Source organism: Lacerta agilis, chromosome 1 (genome assembly GCF_009819535.1).
Source record: "Lacerta agilis isolate rLacAgi1 chromosome 1, rLacAgi1.pri, whole genome shotgun sequence".
In the NCBI taxonomy this organism is placed as follows: Eukaryota; Metazoa; Chordata; class Lepidosauria; order Squamata; family Lacertidae; genus Lacerta; species Lacerta agilis.
In genome coordinates, this window is record NC_046312.1 from 75,589,581 (window position 1) to 75,609,169 (window position 19,589).

At 43.7% G+C, this 19,589-nt stretch overlaps 1 protein-coding gene across 4 annotated transcripts; it reads right to left on the reverse strand.

The window, feature by feature from the left end:
- Positions 1 to 935: 935 nt before the first annotated feature.
- Positions 936 to 14,578, reverse strand: RASSF7 (Ras association domain family member 7). Of its 4 annotated transcripts, none has more exons than XM_033155905.1 (5): positions 14,428 to 14,578; positions 9,940 to 10,847; positions 6,677 to 6,845; positions 4,078 to 4,185; positions 936 to 1,103 (listed from the first exon to the last, which is right to left on the reverse strand). In XM_033155905.1, the coding sequence occupies exons 1-5, from the start codon at positions 14,528 to 14,530 to the stop codon at positions 1,072 to 1,074; spliced, it is 1,320 nt and encodes a 439-aa protein (XP_033011796.1). In that variant the 5' UTR covers positions 14,531 to 14,578; the 3' UTR covers positions 936 to 1,071. The 4 variants fall into 4 exon arrangements, with proteins under 4 accessions (XP_033011796.1, XP_033011808.1, XP_033011825.1 ...); XM_033155917.1 differs by having other exon boundaries at positions 6,657 to 6,845; XM_033155934.1 differs by lacking the exon at positions 6,677 to 6,845.
- Between the last annotated feature and the right edge of the window lie 5,011 nt (positions 14,579 to 19,589).

Sequence of the window (19,589 nt, forward strand, 5' to 3'; positions counted from 1 at the left end):
GAAGAGCAGCATTGGGCTGATCTCATATGCAACACAAAACAAGCAGCCCTGCAGAAGCTACTTTGCAAAGGAGAAATATCAAGATACACAAACCCAGGAATTGGCCACTCAACAACAGAGGAGAACTCTCTTAGTTTGCAGTCCCTGCTGGAGTAATTTCAGAGTTATCAACAATTGAAAAAGTTTGGGGAAACCCACTTGGAAAAGTTTACTTTTTCCATATGGGCCTTGGAACAATTTAGAACAGAGGACTATTATATATTCCTTCACCAAACTATGCAGAGAAATATATCTGGACAGGATGAAGAGAGTTGATTCTCTTTGTGTAATAGTGGATGGTTCAATACTTGGCACGAGGCACAAATGGCAAGATACTGCTAGCACCTAAAACCCATTTTACCAGATCTGAAAGGTCCTTAGTATGAAAGGGACCTGTTGATGGCCACAAATTCTGTCTCAGGGCAACATTTCTTCATCTTTATATGTTCACCAAGAGTAGAACAGTTCGTTTACCCCATTCCAACTTAAAAAAGAAAGCAAGATGTGCATCTTCACAAAATACCAAACATACAAGGTAAAAATTGCTATCATGCACACGTGGCAGCACTATAGTGCGTTGATTCAGTCCAGTAAAGATGTCTGGCTGATAAAATATACCCTTTCACTGTATGGTAGTAGCTTGCAGTATAACCTTCTGAATGGACACAGAGGACTCATGAGTATACACTCTGGATAGTTTTGTCTCCAGCAGGTTTCACACCCTTCCAGGGGAGCTGCCATTTAGTCCTCTTGTGTGATGAAGTTTTGAAATAGAAAGGTTATATAAATTTTCAGAGAAGCCACAAACAGCATCTTCATTTTAAATGATAACAAACAGGGTGGTAGTGGTAAAAAATACAACCTGTCTGTTTCTTCCAATGCGTTAAGTTCTTAAAAAAAAAAGTCTGTAAAAATATTTTGCACAACCTTCTATATCCATCCATGATAAAAAGTCAAATACATACATGAAATAGGGTTTTATTTCTATACAGTTATACTCGCAAGGCAATCAGTCCTCCTTGGCTGGCCTTTTTACCTCCAGATGCTCTGCTTTGTTGACATGACTGCAAGACATATAAAAATAAATGAAGTGACCCCATTATGATGGCTTAGCGTTTGATAAAGCAGAAGACGAAGACAGAGAGGAAGGCAGGGGTGGGAAGGGAGGATGTGCTATTCCATGCAATTGCAGATTCAAACAAAAATAGTGATAGATTCTTCATGAAAGCGTGATCAAATTGAAATGATCACATGAGAAAATTTCAGAGGTGTACCTTACTTGTAGTATCACAAAATGGGAAAGCCCACCTAATCTGTACCATAAGCATAGAAAATTAGTTCAAGTCAACAGAGAATTTCATGATCCTTTGCTCCTATATTCAAAGCAAAGTATCACCATTCTCAGAAGCCATTCTCACCATTAATATATGCAGAACTCTCCAAGAACAGAAAACCAGCTTGAGAAAACCACCTCTGATTTAATGTAGCAGAGCCAAGAAAATAGATAGAAAGGCTGTTGTGATGCTATAACTAAAGGATTCCTAGCTCTTTGTTGTGATAAGACTAAAGATTCCAAATCCATCAAAAATAGTTATGGGGGTGGGAGGGAACTGCAAGCTGTAGTCAAGATAATTTAAAGCCCCAAATACTGCACCTAGATGGCTTCTGAAATATCTTGAGGATCTGGCTCTTAATTTTAACCCTCTCTATAGACTCAGTCAAGAAGGTTGCCCACAAAGTGAAGGTTGCTGGGATGAGGACTCTACCACCACACTCTAGTGGAACATTCCACAGGAATCCTTTTTAAAAACAGAACCCACTTAAACAAATGGGACCTGCCCAGGACAAGTTAACAGGAGATAAATCTATTTCCATAGATAAAACCGTTCAAACCTGGATATTGGGCCCATCATCATTGGCCAATTAGATCACCAAACTATTATTCCATGGATTTGGTCCTAATTCCCACAAACATGGTGATATCTTCACCAGCATCACCATTCAAGGGTTTAAAAACTGGTCTGGGAAGACAACATGGACATACTGCATTACTTGCATTGCTGTGTCTCAAAATTGCTTTGACTAAGGTCCATAGAGACAACAGTGTGGAATGCACTGATTGCATTACAAAACACTAAATTTAGAAGATCTGTCTGTCTGTCTGTCTGTCTGTCATGACACCACTTCGCAGGATGTGAGTGGAAAACTTATACTTTGTGCTGGTTTTCAGCCAGGCTGTTTAAAATTACCATTTGTTTCCTTCCAAGCTAAAATAGTTCTTGGCATCCACCTGTCTTGAGAGACAATGGAGTGCACCTCTGGGGGTGATGTCAAACCACTGCAATAGCAGCACCAAAGTGACCTCCCTAGGGCACAGGTCTGGGCAGTGTGCATGAAGATCCTGGGCTGGAGTGTATGGGGCATTAGGGGAGGGGTAGCTCCGGTGGGGGACACATCGTGTTCCTTCCAGGGTAATTTGTTCACCTTTGGTTCCCAACCTGCATTCACGTGCTCACCTGTGGCTCCTAGAAGCTGTCAGCATGCAACAACAGCCATAACCCGGGAAACGGCTTCAACTGGCCAGCTAAACCAGGAAGCTAAAACAGCGTCTTTTTAAAACAAGGAATGGGAACTTCTGGCCCTGACATCATATGCAGGGAACTGGATCCACACAGCTGATCCATGCAGAATGCAAGGTAGAACTCACTGCTGGACAGCTAATGGGTGGGGAGTTCAGCCCTGCTGGTTCAGCTGTGCGTCTGCATTCCCTGTTTTAAACTCCATCATGCAGCTGATCCTTGGAGAAAGCAGCTATGCTTCTACACTACAAAGCTCTACACTAGGTGCTTTGCTGAATATTGGGCTTGCAAAGCATTCCCAAGCGGCTGACAACCAGTTGGCTTTTGGGTGCTTGGGAACCTGAGCTCAAGGGCCTTTGACAGGTGGTTTGTCCTACCCACCTGTCAAAGTTGGCCCACAGGAACGGGCATTGATAGCAATCTGGCCCATCAAGTCAAAAAGGTTTCCCGCCTGTTTCAAAACAAAGAAATGTACAGTAGTTTCTCTTCTGATTGATCAGGCTTTTTCTCAGGACCTTGGATCTGCACCTTCAGAGTAGAAATGTTTTGCCATTTAATTCCTTGTCAACACGTTTTGGGTTGGGTTTTTTAAAGAGTTGCAAAGTATGGACTAGCATTTTAAAAATGTACAGACCAGCTCTGGTGCGCTTTGAAGCAAGATATTTAATATCCTCAGCATACGGGATTAAAATTTACATTTGTCAAATGAAACTAACAATGGTGTATGAAGAAAGGGCTGCAATTAATTTATAAGGGATAGCCAGCCACACATTCTGTAAGAGTTTATAAAAGAGAAAAGATCCTCTTGCCATCAACCCTTTAGGAATCTAAACCGCTAACTAAAATATGAGACGTTCAAGGAATTTGGCAGAATGACCTTGGGTGAAGGACAAGCGAACTGCATATGCAGGGCTTTGTCTTTGCTAGTGAAGTTTTAAATAGGCTTGAACTAGCAAACATCCTCAGCTGAGTAAGCAATACTGCACTGTGTAGCTAAAGCAACTGCTCCAAGACAAAATGCCACCCGGCAAGTGATCAGACTGTTACTGGTGAGTGTCTATTGGTCTCCCAGCCACTGCACAGTGGAGCATACCGAGTTTTGGCCCGAGCCTATCATTTCATAAAGCAGGCATAACTTCCTGTTATTCTCTGCTTACTCCCACCCTCAGCTTCTCTTCCGTTCTCTTTGGTTACTGCTGGCCCCAACATGCTACAGTTTATGGGTACCCCCTGAAAAACAAACAAGCCACTAGCTGCTGATTCAGGAAGCGGGGAGAGAGTAGGAGGAGGAGCACAGAAGGCAGGAGAGAGAAACTGAGGAGTAGAAGAGTTTGTAGTAACGGCCACCTCCTTGCAGATGAAAGCTGCCCCCCACCATAGCAAGATTAGTCTGGAGGACTGCTTGACAAGACCAGGTTTTCAGCACACAAGAGGCTTAGGACAGTTCAAACATACACACCCTCAGGGTTCAAGCTGGACACCAGGGGGTTCTGAAGGTTTCGTGGATTGCCGAGGAACTGCTTGGCTGTGGCTCGGGGAGGTGAATCTGTGCTGGGCTCAAGTAGATCTAGGGGAAATAATCATGGTGACAGTTCAGTTAACCAAAAGTACAACAAAATAGCCTGAATTTTCAGGAGCAGCACTTTGATACATATTTCCTTAAGCTCAGCCTTTCTGGAGTCATATCTCCTTACATTCCTCGGGTTTCTGAACTTTGGGTATATATATGTAACTGAACTTTATGCAATGCACTGAAGTTACACCTTTGGTTTTGTTCTCAATCCCTCCCCCCGCCCCATTTATAGCATAATCAGTACAGTGGTCCCTCGTGTTACGTACCGTCCCCCTTACAAATGCTTTGGGTAATGCGCTCCGCTAACCCGGAAGTAGATGCCCCTTGTTGTGAACTTTGCCCCAGGATGTGAGCAGAAGTTGCACTCTGGCGGCAGCAGCAGCAGCGGGAGGTGCCATTAGCTAAAGCGCGCCTCATGTTACGAGCGGTTTCCGGTTACAAACGGACTTCCGGAATGGATTAGGTACATAACACGAGGTACCACTGTACACTATAAGTACACACAATGCTCCCAATTCCTTAACCAGAGTTAAGAGGTCAAGAGATGGCCGTGTGACTCAAATTCCCTCTCCTGTCCAGTACAAATAGGATGTTAAACCAGGTTTTGTATGGTAATGAATCTGAACATATGCAACTGAGAATTGCTTCCTGCTTATCCCTCCCTCCCTTTCCTCTGTGATGAATTTCAGATTGCAAGCTGCTCAGGGCAGATACCTTCTCTCTTATACTCTGTACAAACAAACAACAACCAATGTGTGCATAAACTCAGGCTATAGCATTACCATGGCCTGCTTCTGCCGATTTGACTGGCTATGCAGCCATGGAAACACTGCTTACCACACAACTAAAGTACAAACTGTTGTGTGTGTCCCCCCCCCACAACCACCATTATGGTAAACTTTAAAGCTGCTTAATTGGTATGTGGCAAAGCGCTTTCTTCTAGCAAAGGATCTCAGACTTTTTAAGGCACCCTTTCCCCTCATCAGTGGTCCCAAACATGTGTCCTGTGCTGCCACTTCTGACCCACATTTGCAGTTGGTATCTCTGCTATTTCATCCCAATTTAGCTTTCTCCAGCTGGATAAATCACAGTATCGTGGAGTACTAGTGGGCCCAACTTCTGTGACCAGGCAGGCAGGTACCAGCATTTGCCATTGACTGATTTTGTGGAAGGCCTTTATGCTGACACTGCATCAGTGTGAAAAATCAGTAATAATTATGTATTGGTGCAAAAAGGAAAAAAAATGCCCAAGCCTGTTCCATACATGCACATTGTCAACTTCAAGGTTTTTCTTCGAAACTAGAAAAAATTATACCTGAGGTGCTGCTGCATTGTGCAGGTCATGCCAAGACAGACCCAGGGGAAACCCAGTGAACTACACTGCTGCAATTGCTGCCCACATTCCACAGCAAGAGCTTCAGCACAGGTGGGGTAATGTCCATTAGATTCAATGAGTCTGCCTTGAGGAGGACAAGTGTTGAATATCACCCCGTTCGTTTCTCATTTAGGCTGGCCTATATGCAGCCGCTGCAAGGTTAGGGGAGGGCTAGCATATCTTCAAAGACTAGGCTTGCTAGCTAAAATACCATAGGATGCTGGGCTTCAGTAGAAACCCCCTCTCTGCCCATGAAAGCTTACATCACATTAAATCTGTAGTATTTAAGATGCCACAAGAATCTGTGTTGTTTTCCCCCTGAAGCTGAGATAGGCAACTAGCAGATCAGACCTCTAGTCCAGACCATTTCTCGGAGGCTGCCCACCCAGATACTATGTTAAAGGAAAGATTCTTGAATAAGCGGGAAGGGGACCACATTTCAGTTGCCACCATCACTGCTGTAGTTGTGGACCTTTGTAGTGCTTAACTGCTTGATGCTACCCTACCAACACAAGGCAAATTCAAAACCTATATAAATGCTTTTAGACATCTACCCTGTTTAAAGCTGTGTGGCACTTCTGGTAATATGTGGGAATCCAGAGTTTAACATGGAGCAAGTTCAACAATCAGGAACTGACGTTTTCCTTTCTTAAATAGTTGTGCTAAATGTTCCACTTAGAACTTCCAATTTTTCTTCACATTTCATTTTTAGGTATATTTTCAAAGGAAGCTGTACCCAGCACAGTGTTTGGATGCAAGATCCATACAGCAATGTTCAAGCAGATGCCCAGGAAGCAATCCACACACCCCCAACTGCTATTCCCTGCTACTGCAGCATAGATTTATGGATAAGTTTGTATCTGCTGTCCATTTGCTTCTCCAGCCAGATAATTTTAAAGGGAGGTTTCAAAAAAAGCCACACCAATGCATTTCCATGGGCTGCTGACTGTTTGCTGATGTCACAACTAGAGGCCAGAAAACTGGGGATACAGACATTCCCTACCAGCTTACATGAGAGGAAGCACAATAGGAGGCCTTAACTAACTAAAGTGAGGTCTCCTGCCTCCCCTCTCCCCGCAACTTTGCCCACCCTTTGAGTTGTGTTCCAACCTCTGGTTCTCTGGTGAGCCAGCAGCTCAGGGCTGGTTTCATCCAGCTGGGGTTCCGCTTCTGATCTGGGCTGTGGGGAAGTCACCATGGCTCCTGTCTGCTGGATGAACTGCTGCAAGTTACACTGCCTCAGCTCCTTATTTAGCTCCTCCAGCTCTTGGTTCTGGGCCTGCAAGATATAGGAGGAACAGGCAGAGTGAACTTATCTTCATCTGAGATAGGAAGCTGCAGAAGAAAGGCTTCTGATCCCACCGCAGCCTCCTCCAACTCGCTTCTCTCTGCTTCTTGACCATTAGCAGAAATCTACCAGAAACTACATGAGCTGACAGGAATAATATGGTATGTGGCCAGATATTCATTCCTGGATGCTCACACATTCCAAAAGCTATGGGGCAGGTTATCTCCCGCTTCTTTATCACGAAGTCAGTATCTGCTGGCAATCTGGTGTGGGTCTGTGTGGTGGGTGTTGGGGGTGCAACTGAAGGTCTATCCACCAGTTCTAGACAACAACCCCATACAATCTCAAGCACACCCCCACCCCACTTTTGCATAGCTCAGATGGCCCATTTTCCTCTTTGCTAACAGAATGACAATATTTTCTCTTCCTTCTAAATGTGGCTGAAGATGGAGACTGAAACATGAGAGCAAGATAACCCATGCATTCTGACCGTGCTATAAAGACCGAGGATAGACTGTGAAAAGCACAGACCTGCAGACAAACATTCTATCCGATTCTCCTAATGGCTCTTGTATGTTACGATAGTCTATTTATTTAGCTGTCAGGCAGTGAGCGTGCTGCTTAATTGCTCCCACTTCTTTGTGCCCTGCCTGCAGCCAGGAGAAACAAACCCACAAATCCGCATGGGACTATTATTATCCTCACAGTTTGGAATTATTTTAATGGGTCCCCCACAAACCCATACACAATCATGTCCTTATAATCGAGTCTGACAGAGGCAAAAAAATAAATAATAAAATAAAAAAGTACAGTACGCAGCATTTCCTCTACTTGGCCATAAGATGGCACCAACGTCTAGTCAAACAAGAACCAGGAGAAGACTCAGGACTACCCTGTTTCTCCTAAAATAAGACATAGCCATAAAATAAGCCATAGCAGGATTTCTATGCATTTGCGAAATATAAGCCGTTCCCCAAAAATAAGCCATACCCCGAAAATAAGCCATAGTGACGTGGTACCTCCCATTAAAACAGCCTGGAGAGGCGTGGCTATGCAGCGTACCGATGCGACGCGGTTAAAATAAGACATCCCCTGAAAATAAGCCATACTGTGTTTTGTTGAGCGAAAAAAAATATAAGACGGTGTCTTATTTTAGGAGAAACACGGTATTACTGCTGCTTCTGCTTAAAGCAAAGCACAGGAAAGAAGCAACAGCTGCCTGTGTTTTGAAGATGCACAGAATTAACATGCTGCTGTAACACCTTCAAACACAGATTTCAAATAGCTAAATTAAACTGGAAGCAAACACAAGGATACAGAACTTCGCTTTCCCTGGCAATGTTCCTGAGCAAAATCACAGCTCTGAGCCTCCCTCCTCCAATGGCAAATAATTCTGCTTGTGTTGCTGCTGCTGCTGCTGCTGCTGCAACGGAAGTGACTAAGCTGGGTGAAACACACCTGATGCATAGAATGACATGCCTGCAGTGCAAGCAGGAAAAATCAGAGAAGTGATTCATGCAGGGATACAGCAGGCTGGTTCTGCTGTGGGTGGGTGGTTTGGGCTCACAGACGACTAATTTTTATTTCAAAGATTTTTTTTGTTACCACACAGTAGTGTGCTTGACGCACAGTTTGCATACCCGCCACCATTTCTCTGATGAAAATAGGGACGTCCCACTCCATAATGATAATTTTACTATTTATACCCCACACATCTCACTGGGTTGCCCCCAGACGCTCTGGGTGGCTTCCAACATACATAAAAACAAAATTAAACATTAAACATTAAAAAAACACTTCCCAATACAGGATTGCCGTCAAACGTCTAAGAGGTCGGATAACTCCATACCCTCCAACCTTTCTCCAATGAAAATAGGGACGTCCTAAGGAAGAGCAGGACATTCCAGGATCAAATCAAAAACTGGGACGGCTTCTCTAAATCAGGGACATCCCTAGAAAATAGGGACACTTGGAGGGTCTGAGTTTGGGGATTCTTCCACAAATACAGTGGTAGCTGGTTTGATGTTGGCAAACAAGTAGCCTTTACCATTATTTAATGGTTTTATTTCTACATTTGTTCCAAAGCAATGTTCCCTTTACTCAGGGCCTGCGCGTCCATTAAATGGAGAGGGTGCTGGCCAGGCTTGGGCGGGGGGGGGGGGGGCTAGCAGCAGCTTCACTGCTACAGCAGAGAAACTGCTGCTTGACTCTCCTCCACCACCACCTCCCACTAAAGCAGGCTTTGGCGTGGGGCGCCAGAAGGTGGTCTGCCTAGGGCACAAGAAGCCCTAGCACCGGTCCTGCCTTTACTGTAGGATTCTTTCAGGGTTAGATTATATGCAAATCACCATTTTGGACACTCAAAGTGTGTGCACGCACATGCCCACAAATATAATCCGACACATCACAGTACTATGCCTGAAGGTCTACACACGTCATAATCACATCTGCAAGAGTTGCACTATAACTTTATTAGGCCCATTCTATCAATTTGGGCACAGAGCAGCTTTAATTCCTTTGGGTTTGATGATCTTGCAAGATGCTAATCTCCCTGGTTCCATCCCAGCTAAACCACAAAATAATCCTCATGGGAAGAGTCCTCAACTAAGTTCAACAGAAACAACTAAGAGCTTAGTGCCCAGTCTCAGAACATACGACATTGTGCAAGATCATTTCCATTTGGTGGAAGTAACAGCTACACATTCTACTGCCATCTGCCAGGTTTATAACTCAATAGGTCCCAGAACTCACCTAATCTACTGCTAAATGCCAGGAAGGGTAGAATTCTAAGGAAGTCGAAGGCTGCAAAGGAGACCCCAACACAGCTTTTCTGTAGAATTTTGTCTTGTGGGGATGTCCTTTTTTGCAACTAGACCTAGAGTCCTAGTCTAACAGATACACTATTAACTGCATCCTTATTCTGTGCCCAAGTAATTTAAATTGCAAAATAAGTAAAAATAATGCTCAGCTGCATTCTGAAAAACATTTAGAGGTCTAAAAACACACGTATGCAATCATGCATTGCAGAATGCAACCACCCATCCAGGGATCCCCCCAGAAAAGAACATTATTGTGAAGTGCATACCTGAAGGCTTTGCTCCGCTTCCTCCAAGGCCTTCCCCACAGTTTCCAGGCTGCTCTCCAGATGGGCACTCTGCTTGGCCTTAGCTTCCAGATCCCTTTTCATTTTAGCTGCCATTTCTTCTAGTTCAGCAGGGCTCTGCCTCGGGGCTTCCTTTGCCCTCTTGGCCCTCTCAGAAATCTCCCACTGGATTTCTCTCTCCAAGGCCTCCGTTTTCACCATAAGCTCATGTATTTTTTGCGTGTACTCCTCCATGGTGGCCCGCAGGGTGTGGACTTTCTCCTGACGCTCCCTTTCGCACTCCTTCTCTGAGCGCAGTTCACTCTGCCAAAACCCTTCCTCACCCAGCTCACTCTCGTTTTGCTGAATCAGCTGCTCCAGGTGCAGGATCTCGTCCTCCTGGCAGGAGCCTCTGTTGTATTCCCAGTGCCGGAGGTCCATTTCCAAGGCACCCCCCTGCATCTCCAGGGAGTAGAGATGCTCCTGTTGGTGCAGTACAGTCTTGAACAGTTCCTCTTTGGAAAGCAGGCCCCCACTAGCACCTTCCCTCCAGCCCACGTTGTCCTTTTTGTGTTGCTTCAGCTTGTTCTTGGCAAGCAGGTCACTGGAGGCCATAGGGCCCAAATTGAAGGTTAAGGATTTTTTGGGCTGCCTGGGCCTGGGCACTTCTGTGCCGACCGGCCTGGGTTTGATGGGCAGGCTAGCCCTGACAAACGTCCTCTCAGGTACCTGGGGAGCACTGTCTGAAGAAGGTCTCTCAGTGAGGCTGGGGCCTGTGCGCTGCAATATGAATTGCACATCATTGGCATACTGTCCGCACTTGGCCATGGACTCCACAGGGCATTCATGTGGGAGAAGCTGCCTCTCTTTCTCACGTAGTCTTTGGATGAGAACATAGCGACCTGTTTGACCTGAGAAGAGGGACATGCGTAAGTGGGGAGCATTTCTTCACTACAGAAACACCAATAACCCTTCCTGCCCCGTTCTAGCTGCATCACACTCACATTCCACCCTAATATCCCTCTCACAAGTACAAGTCCATTACACCAGAAGGCTGGATGTTTTTGGGGTGGGTGGACGCTGATCATTTATGAAAACTGATAGATCTGTCAACAAATTAAACAATAAGCAGTCTTGCCAGTGACCCTCAGCCCACGCAGCTCCCATTCCAAGTTGGGCCGCATGTTTTTAGCTCAACACCTGACATAGAAATTCCACCATTGAGAACTAGGTTTACCCTACTGCTCCATCAGAAAGCAGTTCTGGTTTAGAAGGTGGCCAATTTATCTTCTTATAACTCAAGGTTAGGCATGAACTTAATTATTTACACCTTAATGTTTACACCCACTAGGAGAGGAAATAGGAAGCATTCCAAATGTAGCAGTTCCACCTCCATTTGTATCATGAGCTAGGATTTGAGCTTCATTTCCACACATGACAAGCTAGCAACATGCTTAAACCTCTTGCTAAAATAGACTCCTTTGGGAGTGATGGGGAAGATGCACCTTTTGGGGAGTGTGGGCAGGATTCGGCTAAGTGGCTGAGCCTCACTTCTTCACTCTGGAGGGTTGGGAGAAAAACCCAGAACAGGGAGAAGGGGGAACAGGTGCTATGTGAATGGACCTTATTCCCCATTTCATAGCCCTTTTACTGCAATACTGAATCCCATACCTTGTGTTTGATCACCTTTCAAAAATCATGGAACAACCAGTTCCACAAGTCCTCCTCTTTGATCCTGTCAATAGGCCCCAGACAAGGAACCAATTAGCTTTCTCCTGGCAGCTGGCAGTCTGATGACACCAGGTGGCTGGAAAACTTCTTCAGACTTTTCCTTGGACAATTGGCGCAGTCCAATTTTGTGCTTAGCGCTATCTGATAAGTTAACCCATGCTGTCAGGTAGGCAAAGGGTCAGTCTCAACCAGAGGTGTTTTGACACTGTTTGGTTCCTACTCATACCATTTATTAATCCATTGAGGGAATGTAACCACCAAATTCTCAGAAGGGTTTTTGGAGATTTGCTTTATGTTGAGGAGCATAATATCTGTGGATTCTATCTAGTTGGAACTCCCTGACCATCCTTGCTCATGGTATTTGCAAATAATTCAGTGTGTGACCTTTAACTGTTTATTTCACTGTTAGCTTTGTCATTTGTTATACATTTTTAGGGGAACCAGAAAGGGTCCTTTATCTTCTCCCACACCTGCTATATTGCTCCCAAGGCCTCCCTCTCCTCTCCCCACAATCTGACTTTTTAATGCAAACATTTAGTATCTGGAATGACTTTGGAAGATTTATTTCAAATTCCATTAACATTTTTCTGGCTGCAGTTCTTGGGAGCATTTTAATGCAGCAACCTAAACCCTTTTAGGCAAAGTTATTGTTAGCAAGTTTTTGTGAGCTAGCAGCTCCAACAGCTTCCAGCAGTGAGTCAATAAGCTGCTAGCCCACAAGGTTTTTGCCTTAAAAGCCCTGATGATTCCTTACCAGCTCATGGAGTACTTACATAAGCTGAAACTGAAACCCTATCTTGCAGAGTCAGGACACAAGTACCCCTAAATCTAGTTAAAGGGCAAAAGTGGAGGCTAATACAAGCTTCACTTGCTGTTCGTGGCACATTTCCGCATCACAAAACACAGCGTAAGCCTTAGTACTGATCTGCCCATAAAACAGTTAAAGGGGAAAACAAACACACAGGCTCTGAGTCATCCTTGTATGTTGCAAATGTAAATCAAGGTTGTGCTCTGACCATGTGAAATGCAGTATGACTGTTGAACGTGGGAGGTGGCAAACAATACCCAAGCCTCTTGTATATGGCAGAAGGCTTCATGAACAAACACCAGAGCTGCCCAATTTAGTGCATCACTCATTATCTACTCGGGAAAATGTGTTATGGGAATTTAAAGCCAGTCGTCTCACAAAGGACTTAAAAAGGCATATGAGGATAAATGAAATGCAGAACACCCTACTATGCAGAAATAGCAGCCCAACTACAATTTGAGGGAAAGGGGTATCAGATAGCATTTGTCCTCACTGGTAACGTGTACACACATACACACACACACACTTCATAAATTTCTCAGGCACATGCAGAAGATTTCAGGAAAAAGCAGAGATTTCTCTTCTTTGCACTGAGTTATAGGGAAAGTGAAGAGCGAGCAGGAATTTGCAAGGGAGTACCCATATGAGAGATGGGCTCTTTAAATCTCCCCCCAACTCATTTCCCCCTTCCATGTATCCTCTGACAGTTTTTATTTGTCTTACGCTCCAGCAGTGCAACCCACACCCACCCCCCCAGAATTAGAAGTCTGTGCCAGGGGTCAGCAACCTTTTCCAGTCATGGGCCAGTCCACTGTCCCTCAGACCTTGTGGGGGGCCAGACTATATTTGGGGGGGGGGATGAACGAATAACCCAGATATGAGTTTTAAATAAAAGCACACATTCTACTCATGTAAAAACACCAGGCAGGCCCCACAAATAACCCAGAGATGCATTTTAAATAAAAGGACACATTCTACTCATGTAAAAACATGCTGATTCCTGGACTGTCCGCGATTGGGCCGCATCCGGCCCCCGGGCCTTAGGTTGCCTACCCCGATAAGTCCATTTCAGGTGGAGGCTGCTTAGGAGGAATTGGCAGTGGAGAAGTGGCCAGAAGGGGTAAGCTACTCTTAATCAACTTCCGCACAATCCAAAAGCCTCTTCTACACCTGCATTAGTTCAGCAAATGTGGTTTTGGAAGTGCGAGTTTGCTGAACAATGTATAAGCACTAACAATATGAAGCGCTTTAATAGCTTCATTAGTGATTGTAGCAGAGCCAGCTGTCTGTCCCTATTTTCCCCTCACCCCAGTGCAAACTTGTATCCTATCCCCCTTACCTGTATTTCTTCCTCCCCTCATCCACCAAGCCCACTAGCTTCCCCAGATTAACCCAAGAGTGCTTAGGAGTAAATAATAATAATCATAATGCAAAAATACAAGAGGAAAGATGTGAGTGGGGAAAATGGAGGGAAGGTTTATTTTTTCAGTTGTAGCAACGGCATAAATCTGTATGCCCAGACACACAAATGATTTTCACACAAAGCTTTGTAATATCCCTTCTATAAAAAAAGAACGTGGTGACAAAAAAGGTAGCTATGCATATCAAACATGGCAACATTCATGTATCTCCCAGGGCTTTTCATGTATTACAAAATAATGTTATTGGTATGAGCTTTCGTGTGCATGCACACTTCTTCAGATACATGCATGCACACGAAAGCTCATACCAGTAACAAACTTAGTTGGTCTCTAAGGTGCTACTGGAAGGAATTTTTTTATTTGTTTCGACTATGGCATACCAACACGGCTACCTATCTGTAACTACAAAATAATGGCCATCCTTACTAGCATAAGCTCCATTAACTTCATTTGAACTTGCTTCCAATGAAACTTGTAAAGGATTAAACTGCAAGCTTACTTTTAGACCAAGCAAGTGTAACGATTACTTACCAATGGCACGTGCCAATGCTATGACAACCTCCTGGCATGTGGTCTGTTCGGAGACACCACATACAACCCGCTGGACACCATCCACCCAGACCTTTAGCTCCATCACCAAAACAGTAGATCAAACTTTCTGGATCATTGCAGCAAGTCTTCTCTGCAGAGATGTTTTAAAGAAAGAGAGATTTAAGCATGCCATCTGATTTCACTTTCACATAAATTTTCTTGCTCCAGATTGCTTCAAGAGCAAAAATGTTAATTGGCTGACATTCAAGGAAGTTTTGAGGTGCCTGTACCTCTCTCCTTCCCACCCCTCCAATTTCTAGCCCATCTGCTCCAACAGACAGTTCTAGGTTGATTCTTAGCAAAAGCTTCTGACTAAAAAGAAATGGCAAACTATTTCCCCCCTTTGTCAGTTTCACAGCTTCCTAGATCATCTATCCCATCTCTCCAAAATGAAATACAACAGTTAGGACAATTCAGAACGCAGATGTGACATTTCACCACTCCAGATAGGTCAGCAATAGCCCCCTGCTAATCATGAACTTCAGAAACCAATAAATTTATGTAGCTAACTACAGTTTACCCTGTTCATGTTTCTGCTTGAGTTCCCAAAGACAGACTGTATTGGGTAGCTTGCATGAATGAAGAGTAACAGGAGTCTAAAGCATAGTTCTGTTTTATAATAGGGTTGCCATATTTCAAAAAGTGAAAATCTGGACACAAACGTTGTTGAGCTTGGCATTGCAACAACAATCGTAACACATTGCCTAGATATAGCCAACCAGCATGAGAGAACTTGGATGAGATCAGAGACTGTGCTCAGTTTAAGATTGTGTGGGACATAAGAGGGTAGAACTGCTGCCAGAGCATCCATAAGAAATCATACAAACATATGCATATAGTAAATTCACCTTCTATCTGCTTTAGCTAATATTCAGATAAGCAAAGTCTGCAATCATATGATAAGCCGCAGCATATAAAGCAGTGAAGTCATACAGTTTGAATCATATGAATACAGATCTGCATTAGGCCAGGTGTCATTAATGGACTAAAACAGGTTCCTGGAGATAATAGGTTAGGCTAACCGGCTAAGAGATTAGTGAAAATTGCTTTGCCCTTTTCAAAAATTGCCTGACTGAAATGGTATGCTGCACACACATTAATCAGCTCCTGTTCCTTCTACTTCTAACTTCATCAACATGATGAAGTCCTTTTCAGAGTTATTCAAGATACATCACTTAAGTCTTTAGAGAAGCATAGTTCTGTTTAATCAGGATTCCAGATAAATCAAAGGATAACTACATTTACTGTTGTAATTCTGACATGAAACTTAAATGGAGATAAATATTAACATTTGGGTAAGTCAGAGAAGAAGCTAGTTTATTTAAAAAGCATTTTGGAAATTGTATGTTTAACCCAAAGTCTCTCCAAGTCACTTTTCCTCATTTTTTAGTGGTGTGCAACAAGCTTGAAAAACACAGCTGGCAATGCTTCAGCAGCCCAGATACCAGAGAACAAGAATGCTGCAAGTTAAATATTAAACAGCGCTAATCTGGTGTTAATCAGCTGCCTACCAGAACTATGAAAAGAATGAAGGGTTGTGGCTTACTGGCTGGATATCAGCCTCTTGGATTCCAGCCCTTCTTACAAAGTCACCTTTGGCCAACAATGCCACACCTGAAAAATGTGTTTTTTTTTCTCCCAGCCAGAGTGAAGTGCAAAAGTACATCACCCGGAAAAAGGAAAAGAAAAAAACACCCACCCCATAATATAGCTACAACATGCCAAAGAGCAGGTTAGTTTTGACATTGTTAGTGGTGCGTTTCAGATTTCTCAACTCACGCCTAAGATTTACGTGGAGTTCTCTCTATAGTGCTAAGAGAAAAACATTAACCATTTCAGGCGTTGTTGCACAGAATAGTAGAACAAAAGAATATGAGAAAAGGAGAATCAACCATAACTTTTTTTTCCAGCCCAGCACAACATACATTCTCATGAGTCATGAAAATAAAACTTCTTATTTTAGTTTTAAAATTACACCACAACCCACACTGGGGCTCTTCTCTTACCTTAGCACAAGAATCTCTGGGATTGCTAATTGTTGAGAGCTTGTCACCTTTTGCTGCATAGGGCAGAAGGGAGGGGGGGACTCCCTGATATTCCACATTCAGAACTCAATGAGTCTGGCAATTGAATATTACTTCAACACTAGTAATATACAGTTTCCTCTACCATCCTAACTTTGGTAGGGCAAAGGGGAAGTTGCATGGACACAGTGCTGTTTTCCTAGCACCTCATTGCTGTTCCCCAGCATGTTGTCTGAGGTGGATGCCTCACTCTACCTAATAAGAGGGCTAGCCCCAAGCAAAGATTCAGTGCAGTGAGACACACGGCAACTAACCTCAGCCCACCAGGGTCTGGCCTGGCTATCTGCTTCTAGAGCAATGGGTATGGTAGGTAGGGACAGGTAGGGCCACTCTGATCCAAGACATGATACATCTCTGTGTCTCAGTGACACTGAACCAAAGAACATATGCTCAGCACCTGCTACTATCACCAAACTGAAAACCCTAAAATTATAGCCCATCCACACTGGCAACCAATTGCTAGAGAGTTTCAAGCAAAACATGAAGCAAGCATATGTTCTCACATCTCAGTTTTCCACAAATTTGTAAACTAAACATTTCAGGAATGTTCTGTTTTTAAAAGTGTAATGCTTATATGCAGTAATTATTGAACTAATTTATTTTTTTTTGGAAGAGATTTCCAGTATAAACACATCCCCGCCAACATTTCACAGATGAGAACTCCTGCATGGGGCTAGGGGCTAAGTCCAGCAGTGTGGCTGGAAGACAAATGGTACATGCAAAAGCAGCAAGGCAAGCCAGATACAACAAGGCAAGAAAAAAGGCACGTATACTGTACTGCATTTATACTATTTAGATAGGACATAGAAGTAGGCCCCATTTCCCCTGTCTTCCCCGTTCCACACCCCTGCAAGCTTCAGCTGCCATTCTGACTGGCTCATCTTTTCTTACACTTGCTATTTCATACTCTGTTCCTCCACCTCTTCCAGGTGCAGGTATTTTCCAATCTCAGCAGGCCAGGAGAACAAAACAGACACATCTAATCTGCATTTAGTGCTGCACCTTTGAGTAGAAAGTATCAGATGAAAAGGGTGGAAATCATTTTAATTTAAAATAATACATTTGATGTCAGTTTCTCTGCCTGCATCCGTAAAAAAAAGTGAAAATAAATTATGATTTCTCAACAAGAATGTTTTAGTCACTAATGGGGATTTCCGTTCAACCCAATTGCCTCTGATGAAGGGCAAGTAATATATATATATGTGTGTGTGTGTGTGTACACAAACACACACCCCGATATATATATATATATATATATATACACACACACACACACACACACACACACACACACACACACCGGGGTGTGTGTGTGTGCCATATATATGAAGGCGGACGTTATTTCTTCATCAGATTAAAAAACAATCCAGAAAGCAAATGCAACACAGATGCTGAAGTGATTGATCCTGTTCCAGAAACAGATGTAACTTAGAAATATTTCCATCAGTAATAATGAACTGATATTGTTTGATCTTGGTACATGCTCAGTTATAAATATTGAAAGTAGCTTCAGTTCGTATTAAGTGCTTGTATCGCAGAATTAAATGCGGAATTACTAGAAGGACTTGAAAGTTGAAAGGGATTGATTATTCATAATTTATTGTTCATGATGGTATGTCAAAACCCAATTCTGGTCTAAAATTCTGCACATAGCAGCAGCTGGCATAAATACAACTGGCTCAGCATGGCTCAACGTGACGGAAGTCATCATGGGATGACTTGCAGACATCTGCCAAGGTCTAAGAGAGTTGTGTACATGGCCCCTAACCAATAAACTTTATTTGATTATCTCTAGTTGTTGTTTTATGTATAAAAACATGCTACAAAAAGAAGGAACCAGTTCACATTTCTCCAAACCTTCATCAATTCGTCACAGCTATTTCTTTTTTTAAAACTCAAGTCCTAGTCCTGGAAACTTCTTATGTCAGAATTTTAAGATTTTAGGTCTTTGATCATTTTGTTTTCTGCCAGGTTACTGTTTAAGAGCACTGTGCCTGAGGCAGCTCGCTTATCTGGGCTTTTCCAACAAAACACATAGAATCACAGAACTGTAGAACTGTACATTTGGAAGGGACCCCATGGGCCATCTAGTCCCATGTTGTTTTTGCTGTGTTTGCAGCACCAAAGTGACCCCTCTGGGTTGTGAGCATGGACAGTGTATATGGAGGTCCTGGGCTGCCTCGCTAATGTGATCCCAAAGGAAAGCAGAGATGTTTGGCACCAGCTTGGCTGCAGGAGTTGCCAGAAGGAGGCATACAAGACATCGTCCAACTACCTTAGGGACTCCACTCCAGATCTGTGTAAGGTCTGCTTCTTAGCCTTTTCTTCTCTCAAAGATGTTCCGCAGATTGTTCCCCAGGATTTACTCCCAAAGCCTTTCTCATGGATGAGTATAGACACAAGGCAGCGGAGGTTTAGGATCAGAGTTTTCCTTCTCCTAGGCAGGCTACCTTCCCAGGTTGACGAGCCCCATCTGCCCCTCACTTCCCTGTGCAGCACGTGCAAAAACTGCCTTCTTGACCATTGGACCCACTATTGGGTCTCATCCGCTTAATCTGCCAGAGCCTGTCTTCGCATGCAGGGGATAGAAAAGTCCCTAACATACCAAGGGTTCAAGACCCATTGGCTACCCTCACCTGGTCAAAACTGTTACCTGGGGTGTGGCCACTGTTGCAGGCTGACAGCTTCTAGGAGCCACAGAAAACAGCTGATCGCAGGGACCAATGGTGGATGAACTACCCAGAAGAAGCATGACATATGCCCCACCAGAGATACCGCCCCTCCCCTAACACCCCATACTACTGCAATCCAGGAATATCAGCTAAAGCATCCATGACAGATGACCATTCAACATTTTGCTTCAAAACTTCCAATGAAGAGAGTCCATAACCTCCTGAGGGAAAGTTCTTTCTGATGTTTAGTTGTAAGGCAATTTAGATGGTTCTGCATGTAAAACTGCTGATTGTTGAAAAATGCTTCTTTGTGTATCTGTCTTATTCATAGGAGCAAGCATGCAAC